Source organism: Camelus bactrianus, chromosome 1 (assembly GCF_048773025.1).
Source record: "Camelus bactrianus isolate YW-2024 breed Bactrian camel chromosome 1, ASM4877302v1, whole genome shotgun sequence".
Taxonomy (NCBI): Eukaryota; Metazoa; Chordata; class Mammalia; order Artiodactyla; family Camelidae; genus Camelus; species Camelus bactrianus.
In genome coordinates this window covers 103,159,459-103,182,887 of record NC_133539.1, presented here as the reverse complement: position 1 = coordinate 103,182,887, position 23,429 = coordinate 103,159,459, and the positions used below count along the sequence as shown (strand labels likewise).

Genomic DNA, 23,429 nt, shown 5'->3' with positions numbered 1-23,429 from the left:
AGACTTATTATTGAGTAGCTCTCTGCTTCATAGTACTATAATACTGGCATTTCTTTGTAGTGATCCCACAGGTATGCTTCTTTATTTCATTTTTAATTTGCTGCTCTTTTCTGTAAGTCATCATCCAGATATATTTATCAAGCTAATTTTGTTAAGGCTCTTGGAAAGTTGCTTTATCAAAAAGTAACTGACTGCATCCCTGTCCTTTGTAGATTCTTCTGTGTTGGAAATGCTCTCTTGTGCTCTTGTGAGGAGCAGTAAGGGGAAAAAAAGTATATTTGTACCTAACAGATCTGTCTCAAGGGAAGAAACAAATGATCAATTTAATTTTAATCGCCTATTTGTGACTTGGAACATAGGATATTCTTAATATACAGTCTTTGATTCTGAGCAGTTAAAAAACATAAGCCAAGCCAAACCCTTTTACCTAGTATATTATAAACTTTGGGAAAGGGTGTTAAAAGATTAATTTGTATTGTGTGGGTATTGTTGCAACTTAAGAAAATTCCTCTTCTTCCATGCTGCCAGTGTTATAAATATCTTCTTCATAACTGACACCACCAAATTTAATGACACTGAGAAGTTTAAGATCTCAGAATAGTAGTTTATATGTAGAGTTCAAAAGCTATCGCTGAGAGGTGAAAGTAGTGACTTTTAGGAGCCTACACGAATTATCAGAACTAAAAGAATTCCAGTACTATATCAATTTAGTTATGAGATTCAGTGGAATTTCTTTAGATGCCAAAACTTAGTGATCTATAAAATGATGATCAGCACTGTTATCAATAGGTTCTGTTAATTAAAAAAAAAACCTCATGTTTATTTTCTGGTCATATTTTTGCTCCATCACTAATCCTTTTATAATTTTGTAGCTTCATTTGTGTTGATCGATAGTGTATTTTTTCAGCTTTATAAATATTTATAATTTAAATGTATATGAGTTTAAATTTAAGCAACACAACAAATTCTTTATGAAACTCTATTGCTGCATACCTAATATTAACTAAAGTTTTATACAACTTGTAACATCACTGTGCATTGGACTGCAAGTCATTTACCAGACTCTAATTACAAAATAAACATTGCTTCTAAGAGACTCAAGAATATGTTAATTTTTAATTTATAAACTAAGTAACTATTAAAAAATCAGCATTACCTTCTACGCTGTAAGTATAATTTTTTTCCTGCAGCAACAATGTCTTTGCTCTTTTGCCAGGTGATATTTATTATCATTAATAGTCTTCATTAATGGACAATTATGGTAATAATTATCTTTTTCCAAAAATATTCAGCATACCATGTTTCCAACTCTTTAATTTTGAAGATTTCATTCACAGTAATATGATTACAAATACATTGGGGTCTATGATAAATGCTGGGTTTTGCACATTTGGTAAACTACATTTTAAATCATCTGCACTCTGAAAATCTTGTATGTATTTTTTTTTTCTTTTTAGAATTTGGTTCAAACTAATTTGAAGTTTGCTGTAAACATTTTAATCAATACTGTCACTATTTATATTTCCATATCCAACAACTGGAATTTGATCATATCTTTGTATTTTTTTACTTCGTAATTCTTTTTCCTCTTAATAATAAAATCTTCTGTTTTAAGTGTCTTTAGTAATAGTTCAATTAGAATGTTGCAGTTCCCACAGCAAAAAGTTTTGTTATAGAAACTTGATTTGAAAAACTTTTCTGACAGATAAATTCTTCCATGCTTCATAACTAACTGAAAATTTAGTTACTATAAAATTAAACTGATCAATATTAATGCTCCCATTTCAGTGGTGTTGAAATTTACCATCATATGCCAGAAAATAAAATGAGATGCCATTGTAGAAAAGGTGGAATCACCAGTTCTTCATCGATACTATAACAATTTTCCACTGTATTTCTCAAGGGTTTATCACAGTTGGCCAGCGTGAATTTGTTGCTAGGAATCCATAAGATTACGCTGGTATTTTTATGTACTATTTCATTTAAAAAAATTGCTCGTTAGGACTCGCTACATTGATTTCATGACTGCTAATGGGTTGCAACCTGCAGTTTGGAAAACATTGGTTTAGAAAGATCACAGTGGGTGAGTGGGAGAGTGGCAACAAGGTAAATTCAGAATGGTAGCAGGGCCAAGATCCCATAGGGCTCAGTAAGCCACAGGGAAGATTTTGGCATTTAAAGTGTAATTAAAAATCTCGAGGATTGAAAACCTGATATGATTTTAATTTTAAAATGATCACTCTGGCTGCTGGGTGGAGAGTAGACTAAAGGCATGGTGTCGGAGCAGGGGTGGGGAAACTGGTCCACAGGCCAAATCCACCCACCACTTGTTTTTGTAAGGCCTGTAGGCTAAGAATGGATTTTACATTTCTAATGGGAATAAATCAAAAGAAGAAGAATATTTTGTAACGTGTGAACATTATATGAAATTCAAACTTGAGCGTCCATAAATAAGGTTTTATTGGAACACATTGGAGCTTATTGTGTACGTATGGTCCATGGCCACTTTTGTGCTGCCAGAGCAGATTTGAATATTTGCAACTGGGATTGTATGGCCCACAAAGCCTAAATTTTCACTATGTGGCCCTTTATAGAAAAAGGTTTTTGACCCCTGTACTAGAATGTAGGCAGGTATAAAAGTAGAGAGGTTAACGCAGAGTCCAGGAGAGAGATGATGGTGTCTTGTACTGGGGGTAGCAGTATGCAGTGGATAAAGTGGATAAATATGGGAAATATTTTGGAGAGCGGGAGCTGAGAAGTCTTGCTGTTGAATTTGTATACTGGTGGAATTGATTGAAAAAGTTTCTTCTCAAAATAAAAAGTTTTTTTTTCCTTCACTGGAAAAAAACAACCATTGAGCTAAAAATGTAAATGAATTATGTTACATTTCCTTCTATATGTTATATTCTAAAAGATGAAAAGTGTATGTAACTCTTAAAAGCAACTTTAGTATAAAATTTTTAAAATGTATATGTATGCGTGACGTAAGAAGGCACTGTAATCCTTACTCTATCGCTTCTTGTTATATATTTTAAATTTACTAACCTCTTCTTACATATACACTCATCCTAAATATTAAGACTATTCTGGGCTTTCTGAATATAGCTTATTGTTTTAAATGACTTGCAAATATAAACTTAGGTGGAATGCTTAGAAACCACTCTAGGTTTCCTATAGGTTCTGTGACTGGTTTGTAATTTTTCTTTTGCATGAGTGTAGCAGCTGTGGCAGGGTGGAAGTTTTTATTATTTCTGGAGGTAAAACTTATCTGGTTTTGATTTTTAAGTTTTTTTCCCCTTACATAGCCCCTGTCTGTAATGGAAATAGTCTTTGAAACCTTAAAGCTGTTGTATCTGACATTTGCAATACATTTACTTTTTAAACAGCAAACTAAACTTTTAAAACATGTAGCAGTTGTTTTTGACCATTTGCTATATGTGAAGTTTATAAAATTTTATAAGAATTATATTTATATACAGTGCTTTAGACTTTTCTGTCTCTAGCAACATGGCTAACTAGGTAATCTGAAAACTCTTCTGCTTGAGATCACCTAGAAATGCTAGCTAAAATATAACAAACATCTATTTAAATGAACAGCTGAGCTTTCAAGAAAGTGAGGGAAGCGGATTCAAACATAAAGAAAAGACTGGATAACAGAGGAGTGTGTGAGCTGACATTTGACTGCTCTGGGTGTGGGAGCAAGAGTTATTGGTCTGGGCATTGTAGGGATTTGAATTTTAATGCCCATATGGAAACAGGCTACAAAGCCTTGAGTTTGTACAACGTGAGAGTTTGGAACAACATCTAAGCATGAAACCAGGAGCCTTAAAGGACTACACTTTTAGCAGAGGGGTAGATGAGAAAAGAACCTGTCCATCAGCAAAGGGAGACTACAAAGAAGCTTTTAAATAAGACTTCTCTATGAATTTGTAACTATGGTTCTGCCTCTTGTTGGCCTGGGGTTTAAATTAATACTACCTACTTCATCTGGGAAAACCTAAACTGAGAAATTAATACAAAAATGATTCATAGGGTAGCAAAATCTTTGTTACCTGGAAAAAGTTACCTGGAAAAAGCAAACAACATCCTTGGTGGGACAAATTTTCATACTAGGCTACCTAGTTTCCCATAGTTAAGCTGCATGAAGATGAGTTTGCAGTACCCAATTTAAAAATTCAGAAGATAGCCACCCATTATCATGAGTCAGTAGACACAATAAATAGGATTAAATCCCTAAGACTGTCAGATAATTATCATATAGAGACCATAAAATAAGTATGTTTAAAAAGACTAAGAACTTAAAATAAGGAAATGAAAACAGAAGAAAATATATCAAAAGATTTGGAAATAAATTTATAGAATAAATATAGAAAGATTTATAGAAATACAAAACATAGTCATTAAAATTTTTAAAATTAATGAGTGGCTTCATCAGCAGAACTAGTTGAAGGAGGAATAAGTGACTGGACGAGAAATCAAAAGTTATCCAGAATGCAGGAAAGAGAGTGAGAAAGAGGAAATATAAGACATCTTTAGAGACACAGAAGTTGGAGTGGGACGATCTAAAATGATGTCTAAAGAAGTTCCAAAAGGAGAAAAAACAGTATAGGATGAAGCAATATTTGAAGAGATAATGGCTGAAAATACTGCATTTTGATGAAGAGATTCAGAGAGCCTAGTGAATTCCGGGCAGGATAAATAAAAAACTAATCCTCACCTAGATATATCATTAAACCAAAGAAAATACATCAGGAGTTTTTATGGGTAGCATCCTCTTCCAACTAAGATACTGAAATAAATTCGTCTGAAATAAGGTTTTCAAGTTATTTTCCAATAGTGACAAATCTATGTTCACTATCATTTCAACTTGTGACTAAGAAATTCACTTTGTGAATTGCTTGATAAGTTTTTGTCATGGAGCATTAGTATCTAAATATTAATTAGTGCTATGAGGAAAATATTTCTTTTTGACTAGTTTTCTTTTTTTAATGTATTTTATTTCTTAAATTGAAGTACAGTCAGTTGCAATGCGTCACTCTCTGGTGTACAGCACAATGTCCCAGTCATGCATATACATGCGTATATTCGTTTACTTTTTTTTTTCCACTAGGGATTATTACAAAATATTGAACATAGTTCCCTGTGCTATACGGAAGAAGCTTTTTTTTTTTTTAAGTCTGTTTTTATATATAGTTGCTAACATTTGTAAAAGTTTTCTTCTTGAGGGAAGTAAGGAAATACACCATTAGGAAAACTACCTTTCATCTTCTTCCAAAATGTCTGGGGACTTTAATGTCATTGGTTAAAAATAATAGCAAAACTTATTTAAAATTTTAACCCAAAAAAGTCTGTTACCTTTCTTATTCACTCATTTGGTCCAGTTTTAGGATTTTCTCTTTTTGTGTCATGAAATCATTTCTTTCCTTCTGTTTTCCACTCTGATTGTTCTTTTCCTTTTTCTTATTCATAGACTTCTAAGGAACAAATGTATTTGCAAGTCACTTAAAATGGTTTATTTTTCTTACGTTAAAAAGTAAGATGAAATAAAATAAAACCCACTTTGCTTTCTTTCTCTAATATTTATCTTTTGATTTATTCCCCTTATTATTTTCTAGTTAGCAGACGAGTGTTGTGGGCCCTCTGAAAATGATTACCTCCATAATTATTCTCATTTTCCTTTGTGGATTAGCTGTTTTGATGTGGGGTAGTTAGCCAGAAGCTACTCTGCATAATCCTGACAGATCAAATTTCACTATGAAATATTCTGTCTTTGGTCTTTACCAGTGTTAATCCTAATCCTGCCTTGGAGTTTTGTCAGTTGATTATTCCCTCATTTAATCTAAACATCTTCACTAATGAGATGGGTGTATGTGTGTTCGTGCGTGTGTTGGGAGAGTGGGGAGAAGAGGAGGAATTTCAGGCACCTTTTCCTCTTACTATACATACCTACAAGCATATACATATTCACACTGCTTTTCCGAAGTGTACTTTGCCCTGTAAAACCTCTTCATAATATCCTCCACTTATTACTAGATCTCATTTTTAACCATTTAACCATTAAATGTGTGTATGTATTTGAGGTATAAAACTTAAATCCTTTATGTTTCTAATTTTTCTAGCATTTAGTCTGTGCTTTTGGACATTCTTTACTGCTTTAAATGTCTCCCAAAACTTTCCTTATAATCAATCAGTTATGAATTTTAAACAAATTTTATTTTAAACCGCATATTTAAATTTTTTCTACTTTTTATGTTTGCAGCCAATATACATATTATTTTATCAGGATGTAAGTTTTTCAGCAAGGAAATGTTCACATTTTCTTTGCACATTTCCATATACAAAATTGAGTTTAGATTTTTTAATCTTTTAAATCAACAAGCTAAATTTTCTTTACAGATGTTCTTATTTAATATGTCATGGATATTAAATTATGTTTGTATATTGTTATTTAGGTGACTATTATATGGTTAAAAAGATTTTGGAGGAAAACAGTTCAGGTGACTTGAACATAAATTGCGTAGATGTGCTTGGGAGAAATGCTGTTACCATAACTATTGAAAATGAAAACTTGGATATACTGCAGCTTCTTTTGGACTACGGTTGTCAGGTACAAGGCTAGATAATCTTATCCAGTAGCTTCTAAGTACTGTTACATATGCCTTGTTTTCTTCTTTCTACTTCCCTCCTGCCTTCCCTCCCTCCCTTTTTTTCTTCTTCTCTTCCTATCTATTTTTTCTCTCTTTCTGTCACCTTGTATTTGTGAAAGCCACTAAAAGTTTTTAAAACAACCCCAAAAAACTTTTTTTTTATAATATTTTGACTTGATTTATCTTTTTCTCCCAACTTTTATTTCCTCCCCCTTATATATTTTAAAATATCCAACAGTGGTAAATTATCATAACTAAAGATGACTTTGTTTTTATTACTTATTACTTATTTGTCATATATATCAAAAAGTAGTACAAGTATTCTGGAAGTGTCGGGAGAACAGGTATTTCTGTAGCCCATATGATTTATAGGCATAAGAACAAAATGTTCCTCACTCACAAAGCAATTTTCAGTTTGACTTTGTTTTCTCCTGTTAAGTTTTATTAAATTAAATTTTCCTTTTTGTCTGAAATTTAGTGTTTGCTTATAATTAAAGGTGAATGAATTTTTTTAAACTGGAAAATACTGACCTTTCTGTTTGTCTTCATATCATTCAGGTGAAAAAGCAGGCATGTGTATAGGTCTCGAAAGAATTCAATCAAGAGATTCTGAAGGAAATTTAATAATATAATTTTCTTTCCTTTTTGGTTTGCTTATGGGACTTAGCACATGAATTCTGGCTCTCTTTTTTTTTTTTTCTTTCAAATAGTGTGATTGTTGTAGCTTTAAATTAATGAGACTTTTTTTTTTTTGAGTGGCACCAGGGAGCACTCACAGATTTTTTAAAAAAATAAGTAGGTTAGTCCTATGTACATTTCTTTATACAGATAATAATATACATATATGTATTACAACATATGGCACTGTCTCTATGTATACATATTTAGAGTAGAAAAAGAAACTGCTTTCTCAGACATTTCAGTTACACAGAACACCACCAAGAGCCAGGAAGTAAAAAATACCTCTGAGCAGCCAGAGTAGATGCCATGAAGTTTACCATTTATGAACTTTAGTCATAGGAGTATGTCTGGAGACCTTCTTCAAAGTCTATTTTTTCTCATTTTAGATTCCACATCAATAAACTTAGTTAGTTTTCTAATCCATAGAGAACGAGAGGGGCAACAGAAGGGGCATAAGGGCTGTGGTGGAACGAAATGAGGCACAGGACCTCTGACTCTGCTTAATAAAGACGTCAGCAGCATTACATGCCTGATAATCTCTAAGGGAGCCGTATGTGAGAGTGGTAACTGATGTTTATAACAATGGCCCAGAGGCAGTAAGGGAAAGTTAAATTATATTCAGTATGTATTGTTTTAGAAGAAGGAAGAATATATATAGTACTTCTGAAGCAGAAAACTTACATCAGAATAGTTGAAATTTCAAAATTAAACACTTAAAGGCATAAGCTTCAGTTACCTAGACAATAAGGTTACCAAGTAAGTCTCTGATGATTCTATATAAAAGAGGTATTATGGTGTAATAATCATTGTTGTCTTTTTACATGTAAGATTCTATGTATATAAAATTTCTGCAGTGTCCGTGGTTCTTTTACATACCTGATCACAGCTGAACGTCATAGCCAACCTATATAGATGTATTATTTTATAGTTCAGAAAACTGAGGCTCATAGACTGTAATGAATTGCCCAAAGTTCTAAAGTAAGGGCAAAGCTAAGATTTGAACCTAGTCTTCTGACTGCAAATCCCATGCTCTTTCCAGTTCACTGTGTTCTGTCTCAGGTTACCTCAGGTTGTTCTGTCTTCGCTATAAGTCAACAAATGTCCAAGGCCTTTGGGTTGGTTGTGATTGTGGAAATGAATATGTAAAACATGAGTTCTGTACTAAAGGACTAATTGCACAATGAAAGTATATATGAATTTTTAAATCAATTAAGTAATACAAAAATGTATTCCCTAAGTGCTAAGTGGTAATAATACTTGACCTTTGTGTATTCCTTTGAGATTACAAGGTGCTGTCATGTATTTTATCTTGTGGTATACCAGTGGTTCGCAACTGGACAATTTTGTCCCTCAGGGGACATTTGGCAACATCTGGAAACATTTTGATTTTACAGCTGGGAGTGGGTTACTGCTGGCACCTGGTGGGCAGAGGTAGGGATGCCGCTAAACATCCTATGGTGAACAAGACAGCCCCTAAACAAAGAATTATCCCACAACAAAGAATTATCTGGCCCAAAATGTCAATAGTGCCACTATTGAGAAACTCTGTTTCGTACTCAAACTTTTGTGGTTTGCAATAAATGTTTTGGAAACTGGATTTGAGCCATCAAGAAAGGTTTCATGGAAGAGTATCAGTTGAGCTCAGCCTTGAAATACTAATAATTGCTAATATTTATATAGTTCTACCGTGTACTAGGAATCTTAAATATATTCACTTCTTTAGTTCTCACAACAGTCCTGTGAGATAGGTACAATTATTATTCCTATTTTATAGAGGAGAAAGCCAAGGTACAGAAAATTTCAGTAACATGTCCAAAGTCACTGCATAAATGCCACATCCAGAATTAGAACCCAGGTTCTGGCTCCAGAGTACATGCTTTTACCTATTTCCTGAAACTACTCTCAAAAATGTATAGCTAGGTCAGGAATAGGAGGTGGAGAAAGATGTAAACAAAGGCACATTCAATGTATATTCTTGAGACAGTGAATTGACTTAGTCTTTTTGAACAAAATATTTGGGTTGGATAGCAGTGGGAGATACCTGGGAAAATAACTAAAACAAAACTGATGAAAAGAGCCTGAATGCCAGGCTAAGGAATTTGTGTTTTATATGATAGATAGTGAGATCATTAAATAATTTTTTAGAAAGGATGTGATGTGTCCAATGGCATTTTAGAAAAACCAATTAGTGGCTGTGTTCAATATAGATTAAGAAGTGGAAAGTGGGGAGGTCTATAAACAGCTTGAGTGAGCGGTTTTTATAGTAATCCAGATACGAAGAGATTAAAGCCTGACCTAGAATACTGGGCTCTAAGAATGAGAGAGGGATGGCAGATGTGAGAGATGTTATGGGGGAAGTATTGATAGAATTTAGTGAGTATTTGAATTTGGTGGAGGGAACTGAGAAGGAGTCCAAGATGATTTGAAAATCTTAAACATGGGTGACTTGGAGAAGGATGAAAGAAAAACAGGAAGCTAAGAAGTCAAGCTCAGGGCAGAGAAATGTGAATTCTGGTTTTAGCCTTGTTTATTTTAAGGATATCAGGCAGTTTCCGATGGAACGCTTACATCTCTAGGGAGAGGTTGGGCTGGAGAGATACAGCAGTCGTGGGCGTGGGGAGATCACGGACATTGCGACAGCGGGTGAAATCACAGAGAAGAGCAAACTAGTGCTGATTCTTTCTCAGGGAGCATCTACATCAATAAAGTACATTAGAAGGAAAGGGTTTCATTAAAGGAGTTAGGATAATGCAGCATTGCGAAGACCAAAGAAACCGTTTTACTATGTTGCTTAGAAATCAAGAAACATGTGGAAGTAGGAAAGGCCATTGGATTCTGAAACTCTGGCATCACGAGAATTAGAGAAAATGATATGCATGGGTTTGAGAAGTTTGCAGAGTGAGAGAGTAAAAACTTGAGTGGTAAGAAAAAGATAGGTCAAGTCAAGTTAGCAAAGAGTAAGGAAGAATTTCATGTTTTTAGGAGGTGGGGGCTAGGACTGGTATTTCTGCGAATGGAGGACCAAGGTCCTATAGAAGACAGGAGCACTAAATTAAAACCAAGGTGGGAAATTTAGCTTTGGGAAGGAAACAAGTAGTTTCTTACTCTGAGCTTAGAGGAAAGAGTATGGGAATTGTTGAAAAGACAAATTCTGAGGAGGGAAGGAAGATAGTAACCTCAGTAATACATAATATATACTGAATAGATTTTAATAAGGAATGATCAAATATCTGAGCAATTGAGAAACAAAACCAATGAGGACATTTTGTATACCCACAGATATTTTTAAAATAAAACATTTTTTCCCTCAGAACTTCCTTCTTTATCAAATAACACAGCATTGTGCAGAATAAAAAAGTCAATGGCAACTCCTTATTTAATGACTTTTTTACATAAATAAATATTTTTACACCTGAAGCTTATTCTTTTAAGCATGGAAAGATTTAACATGAATCTTTCTTTATTCTTAACTAAATAGTATATCTGAATATAATTTAACTTTACCATCGTAAGTGGGTGTCGAGAGTGTAATCATTTTACTTTGCTTCATATAGTCTGAAACGATTGACATATTTTCCTTATATTAAATGGCTTCAGCCTGCTGTGTATTGACTGATTTTGCTATATTTTGCTGATATTTTATCTTCTCAATGATCAACTTTTTAGCAATTTTTTCATCCTTTTCCCTCTTCTTTGTTGGCTTTAATCTAGCTCTTCCCTTTTTCAGTAGAGACCTGAAGTGTACTTAGGAAAGCCAGATATCCGTCATTTATAGACTACTCTGTCCGTGTGGTTGAGGCAGTTGCTTCTAGGAAATAATGCCCATGAAGTTAGTTTGTGACAGCTCAGTATGGTTCTGGAAGAAACTTGCAGCTAGATCCATGCCTATGTTTCAGATGATTGGAGTTACCTAATGTTTTGACTTTGAGATCAGGCGCATTACTATAGTTATCTTTATAGGTTAAAATTAAAGATCATAAATGAAATATTTAGTAGTAATGAACACATGGTTCTTTTTGTTTGTTTGCTTTACCTGACCAAGTCCAGTAAAAACTGAAGAAAAATGTTTGCAAAGCAGAAAAATAATAATGCTAGTTTCTAAAGAATAAGCTACAGCCCAATGAACCTAAAAGTTTAAAGGGATAAAATAGTAATTTAAGTGTCCCCTGAGAGTGGGGAGTTTTTCCTTTATGAATACATAGGCAGTTTCTAATGGTTGAACATGGCCCCCAACCCTTTCTTTGAGGTGCTTAGTCCTATTTTTACACATCCAGGTAAAATCTGTCATTTTTAGTCCTATTTTTGACATCTAGATAAAGTAGGTGAAAGTTTATTCTTTTCAGCTATGAGGAATATTTAACATCTGATATAATTTCATTTTCAAGGGAGAAAATGTTTATTTAAATAGTTATTAAAGATGATCATAGTCTAAAAGATAAAGACTGAAAATAATCAAGACATTTTCTTAGGTTAAATCATTACTTATCCCCATTTTTCTCTTCTGCCTTTATGGTTTTCCTTACAAAACAAAACAAAAAGAAACCCAAAACCTGATGTCACAGTTGCCAGTGACCATAATAGGACTGTAGACTTGGTTACAGAGAATTGAAAAAAATAATCTCTATTTCCTCAGCTTCTATTTACTTTTTCCTCCTATCAAAGTTGGAGCTTCAAAATGAGCTATGGGAGTAATGAGTTTGAGAGTAAAACTATAAAGTCACTTCTCCCTCTTATCTCTAAGGACAGTGGTAGCCTAGTTCTTTGTGTTTTTTACTTGATAAGATTGCAACATTAATGTCATATTTGTAATTTCAGTCAGCCATCTGTGCTTTAAAGATGAGAGCAGATGTTTACATATTTTCTCATTGTCCCTTAGCTCATGGTTGCATTGATTAGCATTTTTATCAGGCTGAACACAATCCTTTACCTGTAGTAATTGTTCTTGGCAATGTCTTTTATAGATTTGGAGTGTTAAGATTCTTTTGGTCCACAGTTCAAGAGTAAAGATCTTAGGAAAAAAGAACATTTCAAGTTTAAATACTGCATGGATCAGCACTATTTCATTAATAAACCCCTCTGTCAAGCATTCATTATTTTGTCAGCTCATGCAGTGAACCCAGGACAAAAATGTGTGTGTTGTGGTACACAGAAGTACTGCTAAGGCAAGCAAATGTACTATTTGGACAGTCTAAATTTTTGAAAGTTCAGTATTACTGTATATAATACAGTTTAAATTAAAAATAGTTTTATTTATGAATTATTAGTAAAAATAAATAGTTTACCTTTTTTATCCTCCATTTTCATTTTTTAACCTTTTTTTTTTTAAAGTCCGCAGATGCTCTTTTGGTGGCAATCGACTCTGAAGTAGTGGGAGCTGTTGATATACTACTTAATCATCGACCAAAACGATCATCAAGACCAACTATAGTAGTTAGTACTCTTAAATATTTATTAATTTGGATTTTTAAGCCAAAATAGATCTCTGCCCCATTGCCATTATTTTCGTCCCCTCCAATTTATTTTGTTTTAAATAAATAGATTTTTTTACTCCGTAAAATATTGCTTTAAAGTAAGTAGACACTTGCAAGAATAATTAATATTGCTTTCAGGAAACCTTTTAAAACTAGTGATATTTCTATAATTTTGTTAATGTGATCCAGTATTTTTAGTTTGAAACATTCTGCAGGTTAAGTTGAAAATACAGATTCGTTTCCAAATGGATCTAAGAATTAAAAATAAAGAATGAAACTATAAAACTGGAAGAAAATGTAGGTGAATATTTAGATGATTGGGAGGGAAAAACTTTCTGAGCATAAAAACAATGGACAATGCGGCACAGCCTTTGGCTGTACAGAAGTTAAATTTCTGGGATCAAGGCATCAGGCAAAATTTAAAAGGCAGATAGATAACTTTCAAAAGATATTTTCAGCATATATCACAAATTCATAATCTTAATATTAGGCGAATTGATGAAAAACACCAAAATGAGAAAAGGACATGAAAAAAATCTCAAAAGAAGGTACAAAATATTAAACTTTACTGACAATCAAATAGAAGATGCTAATTTTTGCTTATCAAATTAGCAAAGTTTTTTTTAAAAAAATCATTGATGGCAAAGGAGTAGTCCAGTCTCATACATCACAGGTAGGGAGGGTGTTTTGGGAAGCAGTTTGACAGGATATGTCATACACAAGAGAGATGTTCATATTCTTTAACCTTGTGCTTCCTCCTCTAGAAATTTATCAAGGAAGTGGTCAAAAATATTAATTGTAATCTTATTTGTAGAAGTGAAAAAACCATGTGACACACTCTAAATATCCCAAAATGAAAGATTGGAAATATAAATAATTACATATGATTAAAATGGTACTTTTAAAGGTATTTAGGAACATGAAAACATATAATAGAGGAAGTGAAAAAAATGAAGATAATGAGCTGTGCATATAATACAATCCACGGTTAAAAATATGCATAGAAAAGGAACTGTATGGCTCTCATTACCAAATTAAGGATTTTTTTTCTTATTCTTATTTTCTTTATTGTTTTTATAATTAAGAAGATAGTTACTAATAAGAAAATATATTCTGTAAAAATGAGGTATTTGTTGTATATCAGAATTTAAAAGTTGTAACACTCATTACTGGTGAGGATGTAGTGAAATAATCAGTAAAAATAATTTCTGGGACTGTAAACTAGCTATACTCATATGAAAAATATTGTTTTAAGAAAGAATTATCAATTGGATGCATATTATCTGCCATTATCTGAGAACAATGAGAAGCTCCCCTAAATTACATATTTTATCATATATTAGCTGAAATATTTTACCCTCATTTAAACTATTACAAAGTTTGTGTAAGCGTGACATTCTCCAGAGGATAGTTCCAACTAGTTTAAGTGGTGGTAAGAAACCAACAAGAATTGAGGGGGAAAAGGCTAAGAATATAGCCCCTGTCCAAAGAATCAGAAATGTCTGGAATCCTGTTCAATTTCTGCCACCTAACCTGCAGTTACTAGTATATTTTGGTAGACCTATTCCACTTTCTAGCCTTTTAACCCATTTACTTTCTTGGGGAGGTTGGGTGTAGTGTGTCAGGATATTAGAGCAACTGACATATTATTTCATCACCATTACCACTGCCAATTGAATCTTGAGTTGCAAGGGTGGGCTGTCCTCACCTACTCAGTGAAAAAATACTTTCTACTTTACCTTTAACAAAAAAGGTTATCCAGCCTTTGCTTGAATTATAGTTTAATAGCCCTATTACTTCTAGACAGGCAATGTCAAATATTTTTATATACTTTTTTTTTTACCACCTCAGTGAATTTATTCTGTATTCCTGGCTTATAAAAATTATCTTTTGATAAATTTTGACTTTCAAATACAGGTGGTTTTTTTTGATAGTGTATAGCTTATATTATGAGCAATGGAATTATGAACTTTAATCATCTATGTCTAATAGTGTTTTTCATATAGTTAAGTGTGTTTCATAGGAAAAGTGAGAACTATTTTTTCCCTAAGGGATTAAATATGATTTTCTCCTCTTTATAACCTCTTTTTTGTAATTAGGGAGAATGGAGTAAATTTTTAGATTTCTCTGTAGTTTTTTTTTTTAAACATTTTTTTATTGAGTTATAGTCATTTTACAGTGTTGTGTCAAATAAGTTCATTAATTTGAAGTCCCCAATAAATAAATGGAAAGTATATAAACAAACTATTCATGAAAGAGGGAAAAAAGATAAGTATGTCAGAAAACATTAAAATTTATCAGTAATCAGGGAAGAGTAAATTAATATTTCATGATAGTTTTTTTACTCATAAATTGGGAGTTATCATGCCCAGTGCTGGTGAGTAAACCTTAGTGTGTGGGTACATTCCTGTATTATTGGTAATATAAACTTATTTAAAGGACTTTGATACTATGTATCAAAAGCCTCAAAACTGTTCATGGCCTTTAGACCTATAATTCCACTTCATGAGTTCTATGTTAATGTGATAATCCTAAATTTTGAAAAAACTATATTCATAAAGATGTTTGTGGTAGTGTTATTTAAATCAGCAAAATAAAATATCTTGAACATAGGATCTATTAGCTTCCTTAAATTGCATGCAAAATTCTCTACATGGATTTTTTTTCCAAAAGATTTTAGGTTATAGCTTTATGAGATCATTAAAAGGGTCTTTGATCTTCAAAATATTAAGGACCATTGTTTTTAATTGTTGGTGCCAAATCATTCATGCCAATGTTACCCTTAAAAGTGGGTGTGGTAGAGAAAGGACTAGAAGGAAATATGGTAAATGTTTTCGAGTAGTAGGAAGATAGGTATTTTTATTCTTCTTTTCACTTTTCTATATTTTTCAGATATTTTATAATGTGTGTGCACTACTTTTACAATGTTAATAAAAATGACAAAAATAAACTGTGAACTAGATGAGCTTATACTATGGAATCAAATAGCTCTCAGAAAAATATCTGTGAAAAAGTGAGAAGTTTTGGAAGAGTATGCAGTAGCCATAAAATAGTCAACCTTTTAAAACTGAACCCTGATCTTTATTTACTAATGTTTCCTTTCTCGTATCATGCCATCACTAAGCATAAGCCGGTGTAGTGAAAGGAGCCCAGCCTCCAGAGTAACACACACCTGGGTTCTCTGCACTTTGCCACTCTATTGTGTAGCTCGGGCACATTAACCTCTCTGAGCCTCAGTTTCTTCGTGGGGATTATAATGCTCAATTTTGCAGGTTATTGTGGGGATTAAATGAGATGATAAATATAAATGCCTAACACTTCCAGTAGCTATGATTGTTAGTGTTTTTGTGCATTTGTAACAGGGAACATTATAGATGGTTACTGAGAATATGTGGAGAATTATATAAAAGGAAGAGTGCCTTCTATTTACTTATCACTTTTAAGTAACTTTATTGCTATCAATGTGACAAGGTTTGCCATAGAGGTGGAGTTAAATATTTTTTTCTCATGCATTTATACTCTGCCTTTTTTTTTTTTTCAAAATTTCTGTTTTTTTTATTATGCTCTTTTTCTAAAATTCTTCTTCTTTGTCTTGTCATGTATGTCTCCATAATCTTGTAAAAATTAAACACTTTTTCTTAAAGTATTTCTTTAGATGTGCTCACTTCTTTATTAGGAAAACAGAACTCTGAGTGTATGAATGTTTCCTATTGAAGATTTTGTCTGTCATGATTATACTGCATTTATTAACTAAAGTTAGGTTTTGAGGTTTAAAAAAAATGTTAGTCCTAGTAAAATGTTTATTATATTCCTTAAAATAATTTTTGTTTTTTTGTGCCTTCAATTTTTTTCATTTCATTTTTTAGATAAATGTTATTTTAAAGTCACAAATAGTAACTTTTGGATATTTATATAAATATTTTTCAGAAACTAATGGAGCGAATTCAGAATCCTGAGTATTCAACAACTATGGATGTTGCCCCTGTCATTTTAGCTGCTCATCGTAACAACTATGAGATTCTTACAATGTTGTTAAAGCAGGATGTGTCCCTACCTAAGCCCCATGCAGTTGGCTGTGAATGCACATTGTGTTCTGCAAAAAACAAAAAGGACAGCCTCCGACATTCCAGGTTAGAAAATTAAGATTTAAATTAAGATGTGTGATGCAGTAAGGTATTGTTCTTTCTACGTAGATTTTAAGAAATATGCAATTGGGGTGACTTACAAAAATCAAACTTCTAGCTCCTTTGCTTTATACAATGAATTCTGCATTTTAAAGAAATACTTACCAAATGATGAATAATTAGGAAAATTTTTCAAATTATGAATAAGGTTTATCTCATACTCCTGCTGGTGAGGGATGGGGTTACCATTTGCTTTTTGGAAGCAGAGTTTATTAATCTAAGAGAACTTCCAAGTAGTGGAAGGGGCGAAGATACCATTTCCTATTTTATTTATAGAGAAATAAAAACTATTATCTACCTAACTAAATATTCAACCTGTTATGCCTCTTTTTTCCCTTTCACACAGTATTTAAGTCATTTTCTCTTCCCGTTCTCCCCAGTTGAAAATATTAAGAACAGTTGAGGAGTGAATGGACAGGAAAGTACCAGGTTGAGCAAGATCATACACATGCATGTGGTATAAGCTGTAAGGTTCTGGGCTTGACTTGAGAATCTAATTTTCAGCATAAGCCTTTATGTAAATATTACCTGTATAGTAATCAGATACAGTTGAAATAGTATCACGTATAGCATTTACTACAGAAAATGTAGTCTGGAAGTCCTAGGCAGTCTGCTGACAAACTTTTTTAAGTTACAGATTGTTGTACAGTATATGTGAAATTAGCTTTAAAGCTGCAAACCATCCACCCTCACTCATTCCTCACCTTAAGAACAGATCTTTGGTGGATCGACAGATAGTCTCAAATCCATAAATTGGAAATGTCTCCTGGGAATTAATTTAATGTTTGTTTGCAGAGGTTGAACAAGAAATTTTTTCTATTTTGAATTTCCTTTTGCAATAAGATCCCTATTTCTCTTTGATAAGATCTAGTTGATAGCTATGACTCTATCATTTAACTTTTTAGTTTTAAAATGACTAGTCTATAAAATGACAAGCAGAAATGATCTTTAAGGCTTTATCTGATTTTAAAATCTTTTATTAATGTCAAATATAAATATTTTCCAAATAGTATACTTGTAAAATATGTGAGTGGTTGAAGCAGTTGGTTGGTGGGGTGGGTGGATTTGAGCTAGAGAGAACGCTTAACCTGGCTTGGTTGGAGAAGAGGAAAAAACTTGTTCTGAAAGCTTTTAGAGTAATAAGAATTAAAAAAGGAAAGACATTTTACAGAGAAAGTACAAAGTGTGATTGTGGTTTATTTAGGGAACTGAAAATGGTTTGGTGTATTTGTGGAAGACTTCGAGAGAGTTTGTTATTGATTGAGAAAACAGTTATAGCAAATGTCAAAGAGTTCTGACTAAAGTCATTTCCAGGAATTACTAAGTAGACAGAGGCTAATAAAATGAGTAAAAAGAGAAACTGGCAAAGGTTTCAGTGAAGTTGAAGAGCCACTGTACTGGCAATAAGGAACAGAGGCAATCTATTCATAAGATACTGATTTTTAAATTTTAGAGATGATGCACTTGCAGGTAATGGTAAGGTCAGGGGGCAATAATTTTAAATGGGGTCATTTAGAAAAATATTTTCAGTAATATTGCTGTAATTTGATTTCTGTCTCAATATTTGATGTGTTATGAAATTTCAAATAACTTTAAAAGAAGATATGAAATCTTTGTTATCTGTTAAAGGAAGGAAAAAGTTTCTTTGAATTGAAAAACACAAATTGGGAGAGAGAGCAAAGTAGTAGACTGCCAATTAAATTTAATTTGCAGAAGTGCTTTATTTAATCTGCGTTTTTTAAAAAAATATTTGAATTTGAATGCCTGTAAGCCCCATATACTCATCTTCACTTGTATTATTGAGTGAAGCAATTCAAAGCAACTGAATTTGTAAAAACTGGGTTAGGTATCCACGAAGAAAGTAAACTCTTGGCATTGAGAAAATCAGTTAACTATGAGGCTAAAGTCATAGTTAAAGTAATGTTAGGAATATGCAATTCTTTTATTTAAAAGTATTTTAGTTACACAAGTAATATGTGAATAAATTCTTATTAAATCCTTGTAAAAATTCTAACTTTAATTTTGAGCAGAAGTCCTTTGACCAATCCCAATTCTCCTCTCCTCTCTAAAGCTAACCACTGTAATGAGTTTGATGCTCTATATCTGCTCCTTAATAGCTAATATTGTTTTTGTTTAGAAATGTGACTCTTCACCCCAGTGTTAGATTGGAAACTAGAGTCTCATCAGTGGCTGTCAGTTACATGTTTAATTCAGAAATTTCCTCTCCTGATTTCTGCCTATACAGATTCCATTCAAGTTTCCTTTCTTATTTCTTATTAATTTTGCCTATAATTACTCTTGCCTCATCTACTCCAATTCTTCTTAATATTGTCTAAATATTTAGACTGAGCCATATGAAATTCCTGTTTTAAAAATACTTTGGACAAATGGAATTACGTATTTCCATATCCTTCTTGATGTGGCTAAAACAAAAACCCTAGAAAATGTGGCTAAAACAAAAACCTCAGAAAATTACATAGAATATAATCACGTAACTCCACAGTGCCCTCCTCCAAAAACTTTTTTTTTCAATGTGGAGATTGATGATTTGTAGTAAATGTGTACAGTCATATGCCATCACCATAATCCAGTACTCCAACATTTCCATCACTGGAAAAACTTCTCTCATGCCCACGTATGTCAGTCCTCATTCCCATCCCTAGCTCCAGGTAACCACAGATCTTTTTTCTGTCTGTAGTCTGTAGTTTTTTCTTTTCTAGAAATTTCATATAAGTGGAATCATAAAATATGTTAACTTATGTCTATAGTCTTTTTCGCTTAGCATACTTTTTTTAAGGTTCATCCATAATGTTGCACACATCAGTAGTTTTTTCCTTTTTATTATTGAGTAGTATGCCGTTGTAAGGATTGACCTTTTCTTTATCCATTTATTAATTAATGGACATTTGAGTTGTTTCTAGTTTTTGGCAGTGAACATTCCCATACAAATCTTTGTGTAGACACATGTTTTTATTTTTGTTAAATAGATACCTAGGAGTGGAATTGCTGGGTTGTATACTAAGCGTATGTTTGACTTTTGAAGTAACTGCTAAACTGTTTTTCAAAGTGGTTGTACTATTTTACATTCTCACCAGTAATGTATGTTGATTCTAATTCCTCCACATACTCACTAACACTTGATATTGTTAGTTTTTTTTTGATCTTGGCCATTTTAGCAGAAGTGTAGTAGTATCTCTTTGTGGTTTTAATTTGTATTTCCCTTATGCCTTATGATACCAATCATCTTATCATGTGTTTATTTGCCATTAATATATCCTCTTTAGTGAAGTATCTATTAAAAACGTTCACCCATTTAAAAAAAAAGAGTTGTTGTTGGGAGGAGCTCAAGTTGTAGAGCTGCATGCTTAGCATGCATGAGGTCCTCAGTTCAATCCCCAGCACTTCCTCTAAAAATAAATAAATAAATAAACCTAACTACTCCCCCCCCAAAAAAAAAGTGAGAAAGAAAGAAAGAAAGAAAGAAAGAAAGAAAGAAAGAAAGAAAGAAAGAAAGAAAGAAAGAAAGAAAAATGATTTAAAAAAAAAGAGTTGTTTGCCTTATTCTTATTGAGTTGGAAAAGTTTTTTGTATATTCTGGACACAGTCCTTTATTAGATATATGTTTTGCAAATGATTTCTCTCAGTCTATGACTTATTTTAATTTTCTTTTTTGGGTCTTTTGAAGAGCAAAATATTTTAATTTTGATGAGATCCAATTTATCAGTTTTTCCTTTTGTGGATTCAGTTTTTAGTGTCATACCTATGAAATTCACATAACCCAAGATCAAAGATTTTCTCCTGTTTTCTTATAGAAATTTTATAGTTCTAGGATCTACATCTAGTAAAGTTTTGTGTACGTTTGAGATAAGGCTCCTTTTAAATTACTGTTTCTGCCTCGGGTCCTGAAGTATGTTACATTTTGTGTGTGCTCTTTGAGAGTGGATTCTCTATTTCCTACAGCCCTCTCACTCTCCTGAAATTGAGCCTTGCTGGCTTTCAAAGCCAAACATTATGAGGGCTCATCCTCCCAGTGCAGGACCCTTGGGCTGGGGAGCCCAGTGTGGAGCTTGGACTTCTTGCTGCTTAGGGAGAACCTCTGCAAGTGTAATTATCCTCCCGTTTGTGGGTTGCCCACCTGGGGGTGTGGGTCTTGACTAGACCACATCTCCACCTCTCCTACCCATCTAGTTGTGGTTCCATCTTTGTATCTTTAGTTGTAGAAGGGTCTTTTCTGCTAGTCTTCTGTTATTTCTCATCAATTGTTGCTATATAAATAGTTGTAAGGGTTTTTGTGCCCAGGGAGGAGGTGAGCTCAGGATCTTCCTACTCTATCATCTCGGCCGCTCTTCAAGATTTCATCTTTTTTATGGCTGAGTAGTATCACATTGTGTGTATATATACCACATCTTTATCCATGTCAATGATTTGGGCTAAGCTTACATTAATACACTTTGAGCCTGTAAGGGTTCTGCTATCTCCTTGAGCAGGCTGTGGTTAGTTGGGGAATGTTTTCAGAGTTGTAGCCATTTCTCAAGAGTTCCTTGCCTTTTTCTTTTTTATCAGACTTTCTGATGTTCTGCACATAATTTTTAAGTCAGCCAGAGATCTGTGGAGATCTTATATGAATCTTTGAATGTCTCTTCTCATTTCCAAAATCTCTCTGTTAAATTTCTGGTTGGTCTACTTTTTGCTTCAACTTAGATTGCAAGTTTGGTCTTACAAAACTGCAGATTTTCCTTGTTCATCTTTACTAAATCCAACCCTTTTGCCAGTGGAGCTATAGGTTTTTGCCTCCCAACAAATTGATTTTTACTTATTTGGCACAAAGGTACAGATTTACCAGCTTTGGTCTGGAAAACTGCAGTTCTCCTTGAATGAACTGGGGCAGAGGTGATGGTGGCAGCCTCAGGCAAGAAGGCCACAGATTCTAGCCGTTCTTGCCTGAAGCTCTGAAAGTTTTCCAATCATTGATTCTTGATATGTAATTTTCAGTGACCTGAAATGGTTAATTTTTAAAAATAATTTTGTCCATTTTTATGCATATTTTTGTGTAGTGGAATCACTGACCTCTTCCTATCTCACCCACCATTACTTTTGATTATGTTCTGAATACCAAAAATGATATTTTATAAAGTGAGGCTGCCTCATTATTTGTTCAAGTTACATCTAAATGCTTTCCATACAATGTCATTTTGTTACTCCAGCATAACTGGTTGCCACCATTACTAGCAGTCATGCTTCCTGTGCATTGTCACTAATCCATATTTTGAGACATGATAATGTAGATCAATACAAAAGTCATTTTTAGAAACAATCTGATAAAATTGATTACTATAGAAAGTGGTTACTATAGACGTGATAGAAACAGAAAGATAAGTTGATTAATTGTAAATATTTTTCTCAAGTTTTTGGGCAGTTTTGGTGTAGGCAAATACTCCTTTGAAATCCTTAAAATATAGATGATTATACTTGTTTATAATCATATAATATATGAGTAGCTAGATCATAACTAGATTTCACAAATATTGTTTTCTTAAAAATGCATTATATAGAATCTATTTTTATGTCTAAATATGATATGGAGCCTATCAGGTAAATAAGGTATAGTTCAATAAATTCGTTTAAATGAAAGTTTTAAATTTCCATACAGAAAAAACTCCATTGCAAACAAAGTAAAAAGACAACTAACTGGGAAAAAATATTTAAAACACTTTGACCAGACAGAAGGCTAATTTCTTTGATATATAAAGAGATCTTACAAATTGATGACTTAAAAAAGTCATCAGAAAAATAGGCTAATGAAAATGAACAGGTGGTTTATAGAAGAAGTATAAATGGATAGTAAACACGAAAGGATGCTTAAGCTTCTAAAGAAATTCAGAGTAATACGACTCTTAAAATTACATTTTTCACCTATTAGGGTGGGAAAGTACTAATGAAAATGTGGGGAAAATGAGCTCTCCTTATTGTTAGTGCTTTGGAAACATCTATCAGAGTTTACAATATACATGCCATTTTATCCAGCAATTCTAAGTGTGCCATGCATATGTGAACTAACGAATAGTCATTGTTGCATTATTTATGGAAGTAAAAAATTAAAAGCAACCTAAATTTCCAGTAATGGAGATGCAATGTACCACCATCAAATGGAAACCATCCAGTTTTAGGAAATACTGAGATGACTCTGTATGTAGTGACGTAGAAATAGTTGTCCCTTTACATAGTATGTCTGATTATGTTCGTGTGCTAATAGAAAACATCAGGAGAATATTCACAATTCTATGAAATGTGACTATCTTTGAGGATTAGAGTTGGTGGAAGGAGGAGAATTGGGAAGCATTATGTTTCTAAACTGCTTGCTTTTTTAAAAAAACCATGCATGTATTACATTTATATTTAAAAGAAAAATATACATTATATAACATCTACCAAATTTATAAATTAAG

At 32.9% G+C, this 23,429-nt stretch overlaps 1 protein-coding gene across 6 annotated transcripts in view; it reads left to right on the top strand.

The window, feature by feature from the left end:
- TRPC1 (transient receptor potential cation channel subfamily C member 1) overlaps nucleotides 1-23,429 on the top strand; it is a 60,075-nt gene that overhangs the window by 4,699 nt on the left and 31,947 nt on the right. For 2 of the 6 annotated variants that reach the window (XM_010952238.3, XM_074370140.1), the window contains exons 2-4: nucleotides 6,453-6,607; nucleotides 12,657-12,758; nucleotides 16,727-16,929. In XM_010952238.3, the coding sequence (XP_010950540.1) occupies nucleotides 6,453-6,607; nucleotides 12,657-12,758; nucleotides 16,727-16,929 (460 nt within the window). The remainder of the gene's footprint in view (nucleotides 1-6,452; nucleotides 6,608-12,656; nucleotides 12,759-16,726; nucleotides 16,930-23,429) is intronic. The other 4 variants (XM_010952239.3, XM_074370147.1, XM_074370152.1 and 1 more) reach the window with 3 other exon arrangements.